General features: G+C 35.5%; 2 protein-coding genes across 20 annotated transcripts in view; both read left to right on the forward strand.

Moving 5' to 3' along the window:
- The window catches only part of LOC107981865 (ubiquitin-protein ligase E3B), a 583,577-nt gene that overhangs the window by 492,434 nt on the left and 73,144 nt on the right, over positions 1 to 17,999 (forward strand). The window lies entirely within an intron of this gene.
- On the forward strand, positions 12,279 to 13,394 carry LOC116738641 (DEAD-box ATP-dependent RNA helicase 42-like). The gene has a single exon (XM_032601510.1). The coding sequence runs from the start codon at positions 12,462 to 12,464 to the stop codon at positions 13,086 to 13,088; it is 627 nt and encodes a 208-aa protein (XP_032457401.1). The 5' UTR covers positions 12,279 to 12,461; the 3' UTR covers positions 13,089 to 13,394.

Here is a 17,999-nt window from a genome sequence, read left to right on the forward strand (position 1 = left end):
TTTTTTGTGTATTTGACACGATAAAAACTGGGTAAAATTGGCCCCTAATTTAGGTTACACATTTTTTACTGAGATATAACTATTCAACACTCATTATTATAGGGAGTAGCGAAACAGAGTCTATGATATATAATATAATATACACTATAAGTATACAACAAATGTACCAAACAAAATTTTTAACTACAGCAAACAATGTCATAAGTATATGATCTGCGTTAGACTTCCAGGAAGACCAACAATATAAGTCCAGAAAAATTCCCTAGACAATCCGGAAATTGCAAAATTTCATCTTTACATAAAAATATTGCAAAATCACATCCTGAATGGCGAAAGATGGTCTACCATACAATGCTCTGAGGATACAAGTAATGTACCAAAAAAAAATTTTCACTTGCTATAGACGATGTCCAGGTGTCAAAATCACTTCCCGAATGGCGAGACATAGTGTATAATACAACGCACTTAGTGTACAACAAATATACCAAAAAAAAATTTCATTTCCTGTAGATGATGCCCAGGTGTCAGGATGATTCTGAGGTTAACCCATTATAATTATAGTAAATTATATATGGTGCTACCTTTAAAATTACAGTTAAACAAATTTCAATTAGAATTGGAGGAATTTAAATAAACTGGAAATGACGTTTTGGACTGAAATTTAAGCAAATTAATATTATGTAGATGTAGATTTATTGAATATATTAATTTTGTTATCAAAACAAACTACGAAAATCTCATTGTGATAATCTTATACTACTTCGTATCTCGGATTTCATTATTATTATTAAAGTAACTTAAAATCAATTTAATTTATTCGACCCACCATCAGAATTACGACGCAGATCAGCAAATGTGGACTACTCTTCTTTGATTGAAATTGGTAATAAAGTCATTATTTAAAGGATCAATGAATTGACAGTCAAGATGAAAAGGACAAAGTTTTGCTAAAAAAGCCATTGATAACCAAACAGTGTCAAGTTAAGGTTGAAAAAATTAAAAAGGTTGAAAAAGCTATTTAAAAACCTTAAGTGTAAATAGTTGAGCCAATAGTTAAAACTTAAGTGCATCTTGACAATCGCCCGTCGCCCGAGGCCAAGAAAAATAAAACTGATAATACTAATAAAAAAGACTATGAATTGAATGCAGCCCAAAAAGATACAGATTAATTTTTTTCAGATCCGATAGCAATCAAACATTTTGACAATGAGGATGGGAAAAATTCGATTCTTGTTTCTGTCTATAATGGAAATAGAAATTTCAATCTTTTTAATTTTCAACATTTCAACATAAGCTTTCTTTCTCTTCATGTGGATGGAGTCCGAATTCTAAGCGAACCGCTACAACCACAATGTAAGGGTAGTAATTCAATAATCGTAGAATGTCATCACGCATTATTCTCCGGTACTGCATACACTTTCTAAATGAATTACTATCGATTTCACGAACAGATTACAAAAAGGGTTATTGTTTTTTTGCTTACGATCTAATACCTCATATGTCTGCAAACTTATCACTTCATTGGAATCTTATCAGACATGGTAGTGTTTATGTAGAAGTCAAACTTGAACACACACACACTAACAACAACAATTAATAAATTGTATAATTTATGCCAAATATGACAACGTCTTGGAGATAAATTCAAGTCGAAATATCATTACGGATTTCAATGCTTGAAGTAGTGGTTGAAGGGGGGGGGGGGGGGAGGGAAGCAACAGCAGCGCTCTTTACGTCGTTGATGGAAAGATGGTAACACCAGAGGCTCAGTTTTCTTTGAGCTGTTTTACAGTTCGCTAGTGCCCCTTTTGCTACTGCTGATGGTCACTCATAAAGTATCATGGATTATATTATTAATGTTCAAAGTCTGAGAGACCAGAGACCTTAACAACAAGTTTATTTTTAAAGAAGTAGCTATACCTGGCTTAAAAAAAAGTTATTAGACATTGAATGATTAAGTTATCCTTCAATTTTACAGAACTTGCTGAAATTGAAAGATCTAACCAGTATTTCTCTAATCAGTTACATGGAATCCGATGACACAATTTCATTTATAACAAGGGACAAAAGTGGCTATGCGTGTTTTCACCCATGGACACGACAATTGGAGATATTTGATAATTGCCATGTCTCGTGAGATTGTGAATGTGAAAGTAATGTACAAATCGATCCTCCAAGAATTGGAAAAGAATTATCAAGGCAGCTTCATGTGTATAAATCATAGTATCCAAGATATTAACACAACAGTTGTTATTATGCTCTTAACTAAAAAATATAATTCAAGATCCAGCGCAAAAATTTAGCGACGCTTTATACTATCTGCGACGTTGCAAGCATCGCAGCCGCGTCGATACGAGAAATCTCGATCGATGCGGCAAAGCACTAAGTGCGCGGAAGAAACAAGTAAGTTGACTTGTCGTTGTTAGCGCCAGCCTGTCCTCAAGTTTGAGGAACGGGCAAGCTATCCGTCAACGTTAGCGCAAAAGCAAGCATCGTTGGCGCGAAAGCGAGCCTTGTCAACCAGCTGCCACCAGGTCCAAGAAGCGTCCAGGAGGCACCGACAGGAATACCGATGGTTGTCCGCCAGGAGCCTCAAGAAAATAGAACCAGTAAGCAAGAGAGAGAGAGAGAGAGAGAGAGAGAGAGAGAGAGAGAGAGAGAGAGAGAGAGAGAGAGAGAGAGAGAGAGCAAGAGAGATAGAGAGAGAGAGAGAGAGAGCAAGAGAGATAGAGAGAGAGAGAGAGCCGTCAGTGGATTAGACCTGGGCTTAAGGCCTGCCGTCTGCTGCGCGAGCGTGGCTTTGGTGTGTACGTACGAGCATAAGCTTTGCGTTGCTACATTGTGCGCAGGAGGAACTACAGCCACCGCGTTGTAGGGAAGGACTGGGCGAAATAGGACTAGCGCGATTCACCTCACTTCTAACGTCGCTCGGTTAAAATATATATTGCAATAGTGATAAAATTCAAGTTTTGTTAAGATCTTTTTTCCTAATGTCAATTCCTAACAGGGGGGAAGTAAACATTTTAAATTATAAAGATTTGAAACATTAAAATTACGCATTGATTTTATAACGGAAGGTAAGATTTTAGAACTGAAAATATTAAAAAAACTATGACAGTCAAACTAATAAATGTCAAATTCTAAATTTAAAACAAAAATACTCCAAACTCTTGTTATTTTATATTTCCTAATATTTTAATTTAACAATAGCAAAGAACGCTCGCTTTGCTCGCGATTTACAAATTAATTGTAACGATATTTACAAATTAATTGTAATGATATTTAATTATTTGACGTGTCACTATTAAATATACTATTAAATATTAAATGTACACTCGATGATATTTAATTCTTGTGGAACGTTTTTAAAAGTGTTCAATCAGATTGCCGGATCGATAAATTCTAATCAATCAAAAGCACGATTTTAAAAACGTTTCAAGAGAATTAACTACCGCCAAGTACAAGTTAATATATTCAATACAGCCGACATTTTATAAAAGTAGTTATAGCTACTAGTACACAAGACCGGTTTTAAAGTTATGGAATAAAATGGAAATATATTTTAAACATTGAATAATGTTTTTAAACTCTTTGTCATTATTTGATAAAAGTATTAATTATATTAACAAAATATAGCAATAAAACAATATTAATTGAAATTTTTTTTATTCACATTTAGAATATAATGTAAATTGTAGGATTATAAAAATCATAACATTTATATTCTGTACTAAAATGTAATACATAATACAATATTTACTTTTATATTAAATGATAATGATATCTTAAATCCCTAGCGAAAAAAAAAAATGAAAACAACTAAAGAAAACAGTTATAAACAGCAGATGACAACAGAAAAATGTCGGAATTAAGACACAGACAACATTAATCTTCTGTTGTCTTTAGTTTTATTTAGTTCGCTAGAGTATTTTTCATTTGGCTTTCGTTTTTTTTTCAGGTATAAAATTTTACAATTCTGTAAATAAGTAAAATTGAATACAACAGACAACTATTAATAAGCGAAGACAACAGTTTTTTCATAGTTTAAAACAGTTTTCTTCATTTTATGATTCTTATCTCCTACATGCACTAGTTTTTTCCTAATCAAAACAGTTATCTTTGGATTTCTACTGATTTTTCTTTTCAAAACACGCCTTCAATTACATAATAGAATAGAAAACTGAAAAAACCAATAATACCTGTAAATAACTGTTGTCTTTGTCTATATTCCGACATTCTTCCGCTAAAAATTTCTGTTTTGTTCAGTTATCGTCTGTTTTAGTCCAAATGCTTCAGATAAAAACTGTTACGTGCAAAATTTTTTTTCCACTAACAGCCAATATAAGTATAAAAAATTATGTAATTGATATAAAATCATATATTATATCATTACATAAAGATCAATTTATTTAATTATCATTTTATACAATAATTATCGAAATTATTTAATAAGTCAGTATTTAGAATATTTTAACAATTCTTATTGAAAAATCTAAAATAAGATCTTCAGTCAATATTTTATCTGTGATTTTGCGTACGGATTTATAAAATTTTATGAATATATGAAAATCAATCAGTAATAATCATAAGACACTTAATTGATTGTGTAATCACTATGATTATCTTACCTGAAATTTTCATATCTAATATTTTAAAATCAAAATATTGCTGATAATGCTTCAATGCATGTATTTTCTAATAAGGTTTTACTATTTCAAAAATAATTTCCAATTATAACAAACTTAATAAGAGTATTTCAGAAGAAAACTAATATAGCAATATACCTAATAGTGGAGATCTCATTTGAGATTCATCAATAGGTATGACTATAATTGTTGAGACTGTTGAAATATTAAAAATTTACATCAGCTTACGGTGTGCAGTCACACGGCTTGAAGAAATATACATAACTATAAAATTTTATAACAAATATTTAGATATTATAATAAAAATATATAATACATTATTTAAATAATGATTGAATTGATCCAACATGGCGGAGTTGGATGAGCTTCCTGATAAGCAAGTTCATAATTTTTTCTGTCATAAATTGAAAGCTTTTACAAGTGCTGTTTGTGTGATATGTGATGAGGCATAATGCATTAGCTGTCTCACACAGAAAAACAATAACTACCGATTCGTTGGGAAAAATCTGATAATCTGCCCGGAACACGCTGACTTTAACCTAACCTCAATCTCCAAGGATAAAAGTCTGAGTGAATCAGCAATACTACTGATTGCTCAAATTAAACTCAGAAAAACTAAGGATCTCAGAAGAGATCTACTGAAAGAGATCTACTGATTTTCATTCTCAGAATAAAAACACAGTTGAAACATACAGTAGTGATGAGTTTTAGCATAGTGACTACATCCCAGTGAAATCTGAAAACGTGCTACTAAGACAATTAGTTAACGAATTAACAGAGAAAAATGAGCTGTTAAACAACGACCTGGTAATCACATGTGTAATTAGTGACAGTACTGATCAAACTCAATATAATTTGGCATTTATTGATACATTCAGAATTGTCAATAAGCAATCATTATACCGTTATAGGTAAATTTGTATGTTTTTTATTGCAAAATATATTTCATATATATATACAATGCTCCTTTGATATTAGTAATGTAACATATTTGGTAATGGCAAGATGTACATATTTCGAAGAACTTTTATGAAAATACAAATACTTTTAATATCTTTATATATATTTAAGTCTGAATTTTTACTAGTCTTAAACAATTATCTTATTCAAAAGAAAAACGTTAAAAATAATCTAGTAATTAGCGATTTTAATATCAATTACTAGAATGCGATAATTTCAGCCAGGACTTTATTTGTAACTTCTTTAAAAAGGGTTTTATTCCTGGTTTTGTGGGTATTACTAGACCCCCTATTGGCATCTCAAAGTAGTCTTGCATAGACAGTATCTTCATAATATCTAAAAATCTATCCACGGCCATATATAAAATTAAGCTTGCTGTTACTGATCACTACCCTATTTTCATTGTAGTAAATAAAATGAAGAGAGAATGTAGAGAGCCAGATACTTATGTTAATTATAGAAAATTAGTTGAATTTGCTAAGTCAAGAGACTGGCGTAGTATTATGGGGATCAAAGATCCCAATAATGCTATGATTAAGCTGATATGTGAGATAAGGCATTGAATTGCATTGGCTACAACCAAATTAAGAAAGTAAAGACAACTAGGTAGAAAAAATTGGATCACTGATTCTATAATTAATTCGTGTAATAAAAAATAACTATTGTATGATTTATGGCGAATAGACAAAAATAATGAACAACTCAAAGCACAGTATAAAACCTATGCTAGAATACTGGATAAAGTCATTACCCTGCTAAAAAACCTGGATTAAAATCGATTAAAGAAAAATAAATCGATTCTGAGACTATATCTTAATCCCTATTATTACAATTCAAAAGAATTAAAGGTATTTAAATCGATTAAAGCGTAAAATGTATGATATCGAAGTCAATTGAAAATGATTAAAAAATGTCGATTAAAATCAATTTAATTAGATAAGTATCATTATTTTATATACTGAATCGATTTGAAACGTTCAAAAAGAAATTAAGATAAAGACTTGGAATCGATTCAATGCTTTTATGAATTTAATCTCATTGTTTAAATGGTTTTTATATCAATTAATTTACGAATTTGTTACTTCGGCTAATTTTCAAATTTGCCTTAAACGCATTTTGCAGCTAACGTTAATTAATTGATAAAAACCTAGCTATCGTGGGGACTGGAAACCTTTAGATTGAAAACACAACTTTATAACGCTTGATAATTCGAATCTTCCTTATTAATTCCACGAGACTTTTCTTAAACAAGTGTTAACTGAAATTGTAATTTATAACCATGTACGTGTAGGTGTAAGTTCTGCTCTAAGATGATGATCGAGTGACCCAGTATTTTTGTAGACGATGTCCAGGAGTTCATTGGAGTAGAAAAAAGGTAAACTATGTATGAAGCAGTCGATTGGTTGTATTAAAAAAGTCGAATAAATTCCAATCAAATTGAATCGATTTCAATCTGTGATTTTCAGCAGGGTACTGATGCTAAAATTCAATTTGATCAAAAACTAATTCAAAGCAACTCTAACAACCCAAAAAGATTATGGGAAATTATTAACACTAAAATGGGTAAAGAATCAAACACTAATGAGCGCATAAATCATATAATAGTACATAACAATAAGGTTATTGATACAGTACAAATAGCGAATAAAATGAATGAATTTTTCTGTGAAATAGGGAATAAATGAAGTACTAGTATTACTAAGCCTACTAGAAAAATGCTAAAAATGCCTGAAATGAACCCTAAGTCGATTTTCCTTAGGCCTACATACACTAGAAATTACAATTATAATTAAAGCACTGAAATTAAAAAAGTTATTTATTTTTTATTTATTTATTCCAGAATAGTACAGAGTATAACTAGTTGATATAGTCACTCAGTACCTTGCAGAGGTAAACAATGTTACCTGTTCGCAAGCACTGGCATTACATAAGAAAATACAAAATTAAAAAACACTTAAAACTAGAAAAACTTTTCTTCTTACTCTATGTGTTACAAACAAAACGCATCAATCGCATGTTTATTATTGAGCGTTTCACAAATAACTTGCTTATATTTTATTTCGCACCCAATATTAATAAATTTTCTTCAAATAATTCATATGTTAAATTATAGCATATTAATAGTGAATAATTCATTATAATCCACTTCTTGATTAAATTCTTACCCGATGGTTTATTTATATCTACTACTTTTAGACTATTTGGTAGCGCATTATATGTAATGATTGCTTTGTTAATACTTTTTTTGCCACTGACTCTTTTATAACTTTTAGGTGCAATTAAACTCCTTTTTCCTAGTAACACTTGTAGAACTTAAGAACTGGGTATTGAGGTCGTTATAATGTAGCCTTATTGCCTCGAAGATAAAGAGTTGTTCTAGGTTTAGAGGGCTGTCATGTACGTTGAAACTGTTCTTATTCGTTATCTTCAATATTTTACTTTGTAATTTTTGCACCAGATCTCGATTATTTTTATACACTCCACCCCAAGCTAAGATTCCATAGCTTATCATGCTATGGAAAAAAGCATAATATATCATTCGTAGTGTTACCGTCGACATGATGTTTGATAGTTTATAGAAAATATATACTAGGTACTTCGTTTTTTAAATTATATATTGAATATGCTTATCCCACTTCAAGTTATTGTCAAAAACAATTCCAAGGTATTTACAGCTCTCCACTCTAGTTAACATCTTATCCTGGATTTTTACTTCTATGTGAGCCAATACACTATTACAAAAGCTTCGGAATGTCATGCAGACTGTTTTATCTACATTCAGCGATAATTTATTCACCACCAGCCAGCTATCAATGTCCAATAGGAATTTTTCATGGTACTTTGCGCCTCTAACCAAGTCTCTCAAGTGGCTATTATGACAGTATAATCAGCATAAGACAGAATAAAGTCCAGGGGAATCTCCTCCAAAATATCATTATTATATAATATAAATAGGAGTGCCATATTGGAGCGTATTGTGAGAGGAAATGTGTAGAGTGGTGTGTGCGTTTGAGAAGCTGTAGTGTGAGTACTAGAGGGGTAGGAGAGAGGGAGTAGGTGCGAGGAGGAAGAGAAAAGCCCCATCTGAGAAGGGTACAAAAAATCGGTGAAAAAACGGGTCAGAGTAGGGAGATAGAGGTGTGAGAAAGAAGGAGTCAAAGTTGAGAGGTTAGGAAGGAAAGTGAGAGAGAGAGAGAGAGAGAGAGAGAGAGAGAGAGATTAGATTAATTTTTTAGATTAATTGCTCTTTATTTTTGTACATTTTGTTGTACATATAACAAATATAGTGTATTATGATAAAGGAATAAATAAAATTTGTGTAAGGGTATATAGTATAAGGTGTGTGTGATGTTGAGAGATGACATGAGATGAAAGAGAATGTATGTATGTTTGTGCGATGTTTATGTGTTTTCCAAATTAAAGAAATAATTTTTAGCTGCTTGTTTGAAGTGTGATTTGGATAGTGTGTCGCGAAGTTGAGATGGAAGGCTGTTCCGGAGGTAGGAGGCGCTGATGAAAAAGGAATTCCTCAGCGTCTCCGTCTTGAAGGACGGGATGTCCAGTGGAGTCACCTCGCCCCTGACAGGCCTGAGTGCGACGTGGAAGTCAAAATAGGCTAGTAGATAAGCTGGTATTGAGGTGTTGAAAATTTTTCTAAGAAAACAGGCCATGAAGTACTTCCTACGTCCGGCGGTGGTGAGCCATTGCAACTCACGCCTGTAAGGGGAGATGTGCTCGTCCCTCTTTACACCATAGATGTATCGGATTCCCGTATTGACAAGCCTTTGCAGTTTTAAGTCAAGCTCTTGAGTCAGGTCGCAGTAAACAAGTGAGCAGTAGTCGATGAGGGGAAATAGGAGTGCTTGCACCAAATGTTGGCGCAACCTGAGGCTAGTGCTCTTCCGAAAGAAATATAGCCGATACATTAAAGAGTGAGCACGTTTACAAGTTTGTGTAACGTGCTCTTTCCACGTAAGTTTTGAGTCAAGCACCAGCCCCAGGTTGCGCACAGATGATTCAAAGTTGACCTGGGCCCCCCCTATATTTATATAGGTGTTAGCAGTAGAAGGTAGAGCATTGATATAGTAGGGTGAGCCCAGGACGATCGCCTTAGTCTTACTAACATTCAGCTTAAGTCTGTTTAGTGCTGCCCAGCCCATTATCCTCTCGGCGTTAGCACTCATCTTGTCAGAACAGGAATCGAGCTCCTCAAGGGGGCATTGACAGTAGATTTGCAGATCATCCGCGTAGACTAGATGGGATACATCTGAGTCAAGGCAGAGGCCAATGTCATTGATGTATAACGCGAACAATAAAGGGCCCAAGACTGACCCCTGTGGGACACCGGTGTTTAGTGGTAGGAATGTAGAGAGTTCGTTGTTGTCACCAATGACGGCCTGCTCTCTACCAGAAAGGTAAGATGCAAGCCAGCGGATAACCTGCTTGGAGAAGCCGAAGGAGGGTAGCTTTCTGAGTAGCCTGACGTGACACACTGTATCAAACGCCTTGCTAAAATCAAAAAGAAGCAGAAGGGTGACCTTCTTCCTGTCCATTCCAAGCCTGACATCATCAGTCAGCTTAATCAAGCCGGACTGCGTGCTGTGGCCAGTGCGAAAACCAGTTTGGAAACTATGGAAACTATCAAGATAGAGTCTAGTTTCAAGGTATTCAGAGATTTGATTGTGCACCAGCCACTCCAGTGCCTTGGATAGAAAGCACAGTAGGGAAATCGGTCGGTAGTCAGTTACAGCTGTAGGAGAGTTGTTCTTGTTTAATGCTCTTACGAGCGATGATTTCCAGGCAGAGGGAAAGCATGCCTCACTCAAAGACAGGTTGAAAATTTAACAGATTAAATAAATTAAAGGAGTGAGTATTGGTAGTGCTTTAGAGATTACAACCTGTGGGATGCCATCGCTTCCCCTGGCCTGGGTATTGAAATGTGAAACTGCAGCTAACACGTCCGATTCTGTGATGGCCCTGAAGATAAAGTGTTCAGGGAGGTCTAGACTCTCGAGGGTCCGCAGATACTCCTCGACAGATGGAGCTTGAGGGTCATTTGAGATGGAACTGAAGTGTTCGTTGAGAGCATCTGGAGAGAACCGAGCAGGTGGAGAAGATTTAGAGGTGGTAATGCCAAGATTTTCAAGTTCTCTCCATATCTCTGCAACGTCGGTTAGAGTAGACAAGCGTGAATAATAGTAATTCAGCCTGGCTTCCTCGACCCGTTGATGAGCGTCATCCCTTGCGATTCTATAAAAGTATAGATCCCAAAGTAGACGACTTCTGCGAAAACGCCTGTAGAGCCTATTCCTTTCAGTTAAAAGGTCACGAAGAGCCGCGGTGAACCACGGGTGACGTTTACGTCCAGGTGTCACAGTCTTTAATGGGGCGAGATGATTTATGGCTTTTGTGATGTTTTCGTTGAGGATGGTGATGCATTCGTCAAGTGATGGTGTGGTGAAGGATGACCAGTCGCATGCGCTAAGGAAGTCCCTTAGCTTCTCAGCACAGATTCCTTTGTAGTTTCTGTAAGTGTAGGTATTAGGTACGTAGCGTGGAATCTGTACGTCGAGTGTGGCTGTAATAAGGTCATGTCCATTAATGAAAGGTGTGTCAGTCTTCCAGTATGAGAGCAGACGATCCTGCTCATCGATTAAGCAAAGGTCAAGCCAGGTGTCAGAGTCTTGTCTATGATGAGTTGCACCATATGGCACAGAAATAAGGGAGTTCTCGTCGATGAAAGCCTTGATGAAATTGGCGTCTTCAGACGAGGAAAGTTGGTCAGCATTGAAATCACCCATGATGACCTTCGTGGAGTAGTTGTGCATGTGTGTTGTTAGTTGCTCAATAAAGTTAGATCCCTGGATAAAGGGAGAATGAGGAGGGCGATACACAACCCCCACGAAGATGGGCGATATTCCCTTAGCTGTGATTTCACAGAAAAGATACTCCGGCTTACCTGGTTTGCCCGACCATTCACCATCAGATGACGAGATGATACAAGCTGTCAGTGAGTGATGGATGTAGAGAGCCACACCTCCACCGTTCCTGTTTCTGTCCCGTCTGTAAAGAGTGTAATCGTCCAGTGAAGGGATGGACGATATCTTGTCGCTTAGCCAGGTCTCGGTCACAGCCACTACGTGGAAGGGGGAACGAGTGGACAAAAGAGAGAGAGAGAGAGAGAGAGAGAGAGAGAGAGAGAGAGAGAGAGAGAGAGAACGGGAAAGGAATAATGAACCTGTCGAACATCGAGGTACAGGAAATAATCGGCGGAACGGAATACGGAACAGAAATAGAGGGTCAGGAATTTAGAACGCCACAGCCAAGTATAGTGAAATCAATAGAAGAGGCGGGAAATTCAAAAAGTGCAGGTTCAACGAGAGGAGGGAAAAGGGGAGGAAGAAGAGGGGGAGGAAGAATAGGGAATGCGTTGAAGCAGAGAAAATTAGAGGACAGCTTAAAAGGTAAAGAAGACACAGGGCTCAAAAGAAAAGAGAAAAGTCCAGAAGAACACGTCGAGAAAAATAAGAAGGAAAGAACTGGAGAAGAGGCATAAGAAAGAAACGCATTTGCAAAAGGAGGGAATGTGAAAAGATCACCAAACGAGAAAGAGAAGATAGAAGAAGAGACAATCGGGTCGTTAAAGTGCACTATGGATATAATCCTACAAAAAGTGGAGGAGATGAGTATGAAAATGGATAAGGAAAAGGTAGATAGGGAGAAGATGATCGAGAACTGGGAGCAGAAATATATTGGACTGGAGGAAAAAATGAACAGAAAAATAGAGGAAGGGCTAAAAAGTATAGAAGGAAGACTGAAAGAAGAAGGAGAAGAAAGGAAAAGAATCAGAAGAGAATGCATGGAGGCGAGAGAAACGGAGAAGAAAACAAGAGAGATGGAGAAGAAAGAATGGGAAGTGACAATAGAAGCGAAAGAAAAGAGAGGAAAGAGGAAATCGAGGAGATATTAGGGAAGATAAAAAGTCTGGAAAAAGGGGAAGAGAGAGACAAGGGCAGTGGCAGAGAGAGTCAATCAGGGGAGAGAGAGGATAAGGAAAAGGTAACGGAAACGGAGAGGGACAGAAAGCAGATAGAAGAAATGGAATGGAGGATCGAGGAAGGAGAGAGGGATAGGACAAAGAATAATATTATAATAGCAGGATGGAAAGAAGAAAAATGGGATAGGAAGACGGTAGAAGACTGGATAAAGAAAAAACTCGAAGTAGAGGTTACGTTGAGAAAAACGTGGTCAATAAACCGGAAGATCCGAAGAATAGGGGTGGAATGTAGAAACTTGGAAGAAAAAGGAATTATCACGAGAGAAAAGGCTAGGTTACAAGGGTCTGATATATTCATAGACAACGATCTAACATGGAAAGAGAGAAGAAATAAAGAAAAACTGAGAGAATACGCGGTAAAGGAAAGAAAAGAAGGAAAAGAGGTCAAAATAGCATACAACAAACTGTGGATAAATGGGGTATAGTATTTATGGAAGGAAAGAGAACAGGAATTTTTTCGGAGAAAGAAAAGGACAGGAGAGGAAAAAAGCGAGGAGGAACGGAACATAAGAATAATTAGTTGGAATGTAGCGGGAATAAAAGGTATGGATGAGAGCACCTGTATATAAAAGGGTTTGATGTAATCTGTCTGCAGGAAACGTGGCTGGAAGATAAAGAAGGAAAATACTGGGATAAGAAACTAGGCGGTTATGAAGTCAGATTCAGAAATGCGAAGAAAGGGGGAGAAAGAGGTAGAGTGAAAGGGGGAATAGTGATGGCGGTAAAACAGGGAACAAAAACAGAGAGAGTAGACTGGATGGAAGAAAAGAAGAAATTTATAGGGGCGAGAATATTAGGGAAAATAGATATATGGTAAATAGATACCACATACATGAGAGAGGAAAAACAAGAAAACTTTAAAGAGATAGAGGGGATGACGAAAAACGCCAGGGGCGAGAAATTGATTTGGTGTGTAGATATGAATGCAAGAACGGGTCAGGAAGGAGGCGGACTCGACCAAGAAGGTAACGAACAGAACAGGGAATCGAAAGATGAAAAGATAAACAGAGAATAACTTATAGAAAAAACAAGAGAAATGGGACTCAGTATATTAAATGGTAATACCGAAGGAGACGAAACGGAAGAATATACAGAGATAGGAGGAGCAGGATGCTCAGTGATAGATTATGTGATAACAAACAAAAGTAGAGACAGCGCAATAGAGATAGAGTTGGGAAAATTATCCGGGAAAACAGAAGAAGAGAAAGATGGAATCGTAGAAAGAGCAATATGGAATGAAAAAGCCATAGGTCAGTTCAGAGAAGAATTAGGCAAAGGTAAGAAGGAAACAGAATGGTTGGGATTAAAAATAAAATTGGAAAAAGCAGCTAGAAGGAGAAAGGTAGGCGGTAAGAAAAGAAAGAAAAACACCTGGTAGGATGAAGAATGCAGACTTAAGAAAGCAGAGGTAAAGAAGTTGGGCAAAGCGATTAAGTCGAGAAAGGGAAGGAAAGAATATATCAAAGCAAAAAGAGAGTGTGGTGTATTAGTAGAAAGAAAAAAGGAGAAAGAAATGGAGAAAAGAATAAAAGAGGCAGGAGATGATAAAATCGGGAGAAAATTCTGGGAGGTGGTAAAAAGTAGGAGAAGAAAAAAGAAGACAAGATGCAGCAGCAAAATACAGAAAGAAGAGTGGCTAATTCACTTCAAATGGCAACTATGAGAAGAGACAGAGGATGAATTGGGAACAAGCTCACAAGGAGAAGATGAAGAAGGGGATGGAGAGGAGAATGAAGGAAGTATATCTGAAGACGAGGTGAGGAAGGCAATCGGCAAAATGAAAAAGGGAAAAGCACCAGGAGCAGATGGACTACAAAATGAGGTATGCATACATGGAGAAGAACAGGTAATAGGGGAGATAACCAATATACTGAAAAAAATATGGAAAGGGGGAAAAATACCAGATGAATGGAAAACAGGAGTGATTACGCCGCTTTTCAAGAAAGGGAAGAAAGAGGAGGCAAAGAACTACAGAGAGATAACACTTATGGACACGGGTTATAAACTATATGTGGAAATAATAAGAGGAAAGCTGGAAAACGAATTAGAGGGAAGGGAATTATTGGACGACACACAAATGGGTTTCAGGAAAGGAAGAGGGACAGCAGATGCTATTTTTATTCTGAGCAAGGCAATAGAAAAGCAATTAGAGAAGAAAGGAGGTAAACTATACGCGTTTTTCGTAGACATGAGAGCAGCCTTCGACAAAGTAAACAGGAGAGAGATCTGGGACATGAAGAGAAAGCTAGGAATAGGCGGCAGAATAAGGAAGAGGGTAAAGGAATTGTACAAAGGGACCAAGAGCGAAATCAGAATAGGAAAGGAAAAGATAGGAGCTTGTTCTACACATAGCTTAATCTTATCTATTAAATTATTTATAGCTATATTTGGATCTTGCATTGACAATATTTTAGTCCAGTTAATGGTAACCGCGATATGTTTTATTTTGTTGTAGTTCAATAATTCGATAGGTTTACTTTGTTCTGTTTTGTTGACTGCAATAGAAATAGGGTAGTGGTCAGTTATTGTAGCTTTGAGTTGATAAGTAATTGTGTTAATGTTATCAGTTTTTATAAATAAATTGTCAATGCAGGATCCTTTGGCTAAGCCTATGGATGATCTAGTTATACCAACAAATCCAGGTTTATAACCTTTTTCCGGAAAATTGTACAGAAATTCCTGACTCATGCAATCGCATTCTAGCAGATTTACATTAAAATTGCCAATTACAAGATAATTTTTGATGTTTTCCTTTTTGATTAGGTATTTATTCAGACCCATTATAAATTCAGTCTTCGGTATTTCATGAGATCTATATATGGACGATATTTCAATATTACTATTACTATTTAACTTAAGTCTAGTATTTTGAAAATTTTGAAAATTTAAAAAATACTTATATAGACACACACACCGGATAGGCTGCAGAGTGAGGAAAAAACTACTTGGGAAGAAAAGACTTTTTCCTCCTAAGGGAGTAATTTTTTCCAGAAAAACTTTTTTCTCCCAGGGAAGTAGTTTTTTCCCGCTGCCAAGAAAAACTCGATTTTCCATGCATTTTTCATGCATGGAAAGTGGCCTTTTTCGTGCACGTATAATGAAAATAATTTTTTTTTCCCAGTTCTTCGACTAGTTGCTTCAATAGTAAATTTTCAGCTTTCAGTATGTTGTACTTCTCATTAAAATCACAATCCTGTAGATCTTGCGCTGAACTAGTTACTTCCTTTAAAAGTTCTTTTCTTACTTCTTCGGATTTCTTTAACTTCATTTGCGCAATTAACACTTTTGCTAACTCACTTATGTTGTCGTCCTTAATTTTTGAGGTTATGTCCTTGTAGCTATGTTCTGGGCAAACCATTAAGTTGTTACTTACTTGCCAATAATTTTTTTCTTTCTGCGCTAAGCAGCTCGGGTGATACGCTGCATCGCAGATAATGCAGACAATTGTTGTCGCTTTCGTTTATTTATGACAGTTAAAATAGTTGGGATACTTGTCGGGAGGCAACCGCACACCCGCCATGCTGGCTAGTATTTGTAACTAACTATATATTACATATACAGGGTGTCCCATTTTAACTTACACAGCTGAATAACTCAAGTCATTTAAAAAATGTTTCAAATAAAAGTTGGTGGGTATCGAAGGGCTGATCCAGCCATGACCTTAGCCATGACCTTGACCTACATTATCAAGATTCTTTGAAGGTCAACCTTAGTTTTTCAAATGAAAACCGCTATTTTTGACCTCGGATTCCGAAAGAGCACAACATTCTACGTTCGGATAGTAGTCCAGTCGAATTAGGTGGAATCTCGTAATATATTTTCAAAAATTAAATACAGCAATGTTTCTGCACTTTATGGCGTAAAAAGGTATGTAGAATGATAATTTCCAAAAACTAACTAAAAAGGAGTAGAGGAAAGTTGTCAAATTTGCATATAAGTGGCAAAATTACGTGTTTTTTTAGTTTTTTCAGTGCCGATCAAAATCTAGACGATCGATCAAAAAATAACTCATACTATGTTGAAGGTACTTAAATTACCTACACATAAATGCACCTGAATTATTTTTTCATCAATTAGTTAAGTGTATAATCAATACCGAACGCGAAACGAGAGGAATTTTCGAAAATGCGTTTTCGAAAATTAGGCACTATTATTGCAAAAATCGATGGATGTTGATGAAACATATGAAAAAAATGGTCAATACAACTGTCAATATGTGTGCCAAAAGCTGATTTTATTGATTGTCAAATTGTTCCTAATTACATTTGTTAATTTATTTTGATGATTTTTTTGCAGCTAATTGTTTAATTACTAACCGGTGATTTCATAAGTTAATATCGCGGTTACAGGTTCTATTTAGACCAAAGAATCGTGTGAAAAAAGAAAAATTTCAAAAAGTTAAAATTAAGATGCTGTTTGCAATCAACAAAGTGGGATGTCTAAAAAAGCGTTATAAATAAATCCCGACAGGGTCAGAGAAAAGTCGCTATGGAATTCGCTCTTTTTGCGTTGAATAGAGCATATTTTTGTCGTTATTCTCAAAAAAGAAAAATTCATCTAGGTCTCTTTCTTTGGAAGATAGATTTTGTTTTATAACGTCAATTATTAATAATCTTTTCGACGTATCGAACTGAAATTTTGGGAATAATTAAAGAAGGAGTTCAACTTCAATTTTCAAACAGTTTCACATTGATATTTTTCACATGATGATTTTTTTTTGATTTGGGGTATCTTCTCGAGACGAATGCGATACCGTCATAAAATTTCATTTTTATAACAAAATTTCGTCGCAAACTAAAATTTAAATAATTTTTTTCACTTTCTCTAGGGAATGATAGGGGCGCTGTAGGGTACATTCGAAGAAGACCGTTAGAAAGTGGGGGTATGCCAGCATGACGTAGTCAGGACCGGTCGTCAGTCAGGAAGCGTCGGTTTTTCGTGTTTTGAAGCGGCTTGTTTTCGAAGTTATTCCAATTGTTTTCAACAGTTCTAGTGAACACAGCGAATAAAGTGTCTGTAATACTTCGCACAGTTTTCTAATAACGTCGTTTACAAGTGAATACATGTAAGTAATTGTGAATATTTTAATTTAAAAATAACAGTGTCGGAAGAACCGAAAAAGTTGTTTAACGCGCGTGTGTGTTTATATCTTTATATCAATAACAAAGATGAATAGTGCTAATACTCGGTAGCTAAACAATTTATAAATAGCATCCTTTGAACGAAGTACATAACCTCTCTTTCTCGTGCATGTATACACACACACACACACGCACACATATATATATATATATATATAGATATACACACACACACACACACATATATATATATAT

The sequence above is a fragment of the Nasonia vitripennis genome (assembly GCF_009193385.2).
Source record: "Nasonia vitripennis strain AsymCx chromosome 2 unlocalized genomic scaffold, Nvit_psr_1.1 chr2_random0004, whole genome shotgun sequence".
Lineage (NCBI taxonomy): Eukaryota > Metazoa > Arthropoda > Insecta > Hymenoptera > Pteromalidae > Nasonia > Nasonia vitripennis.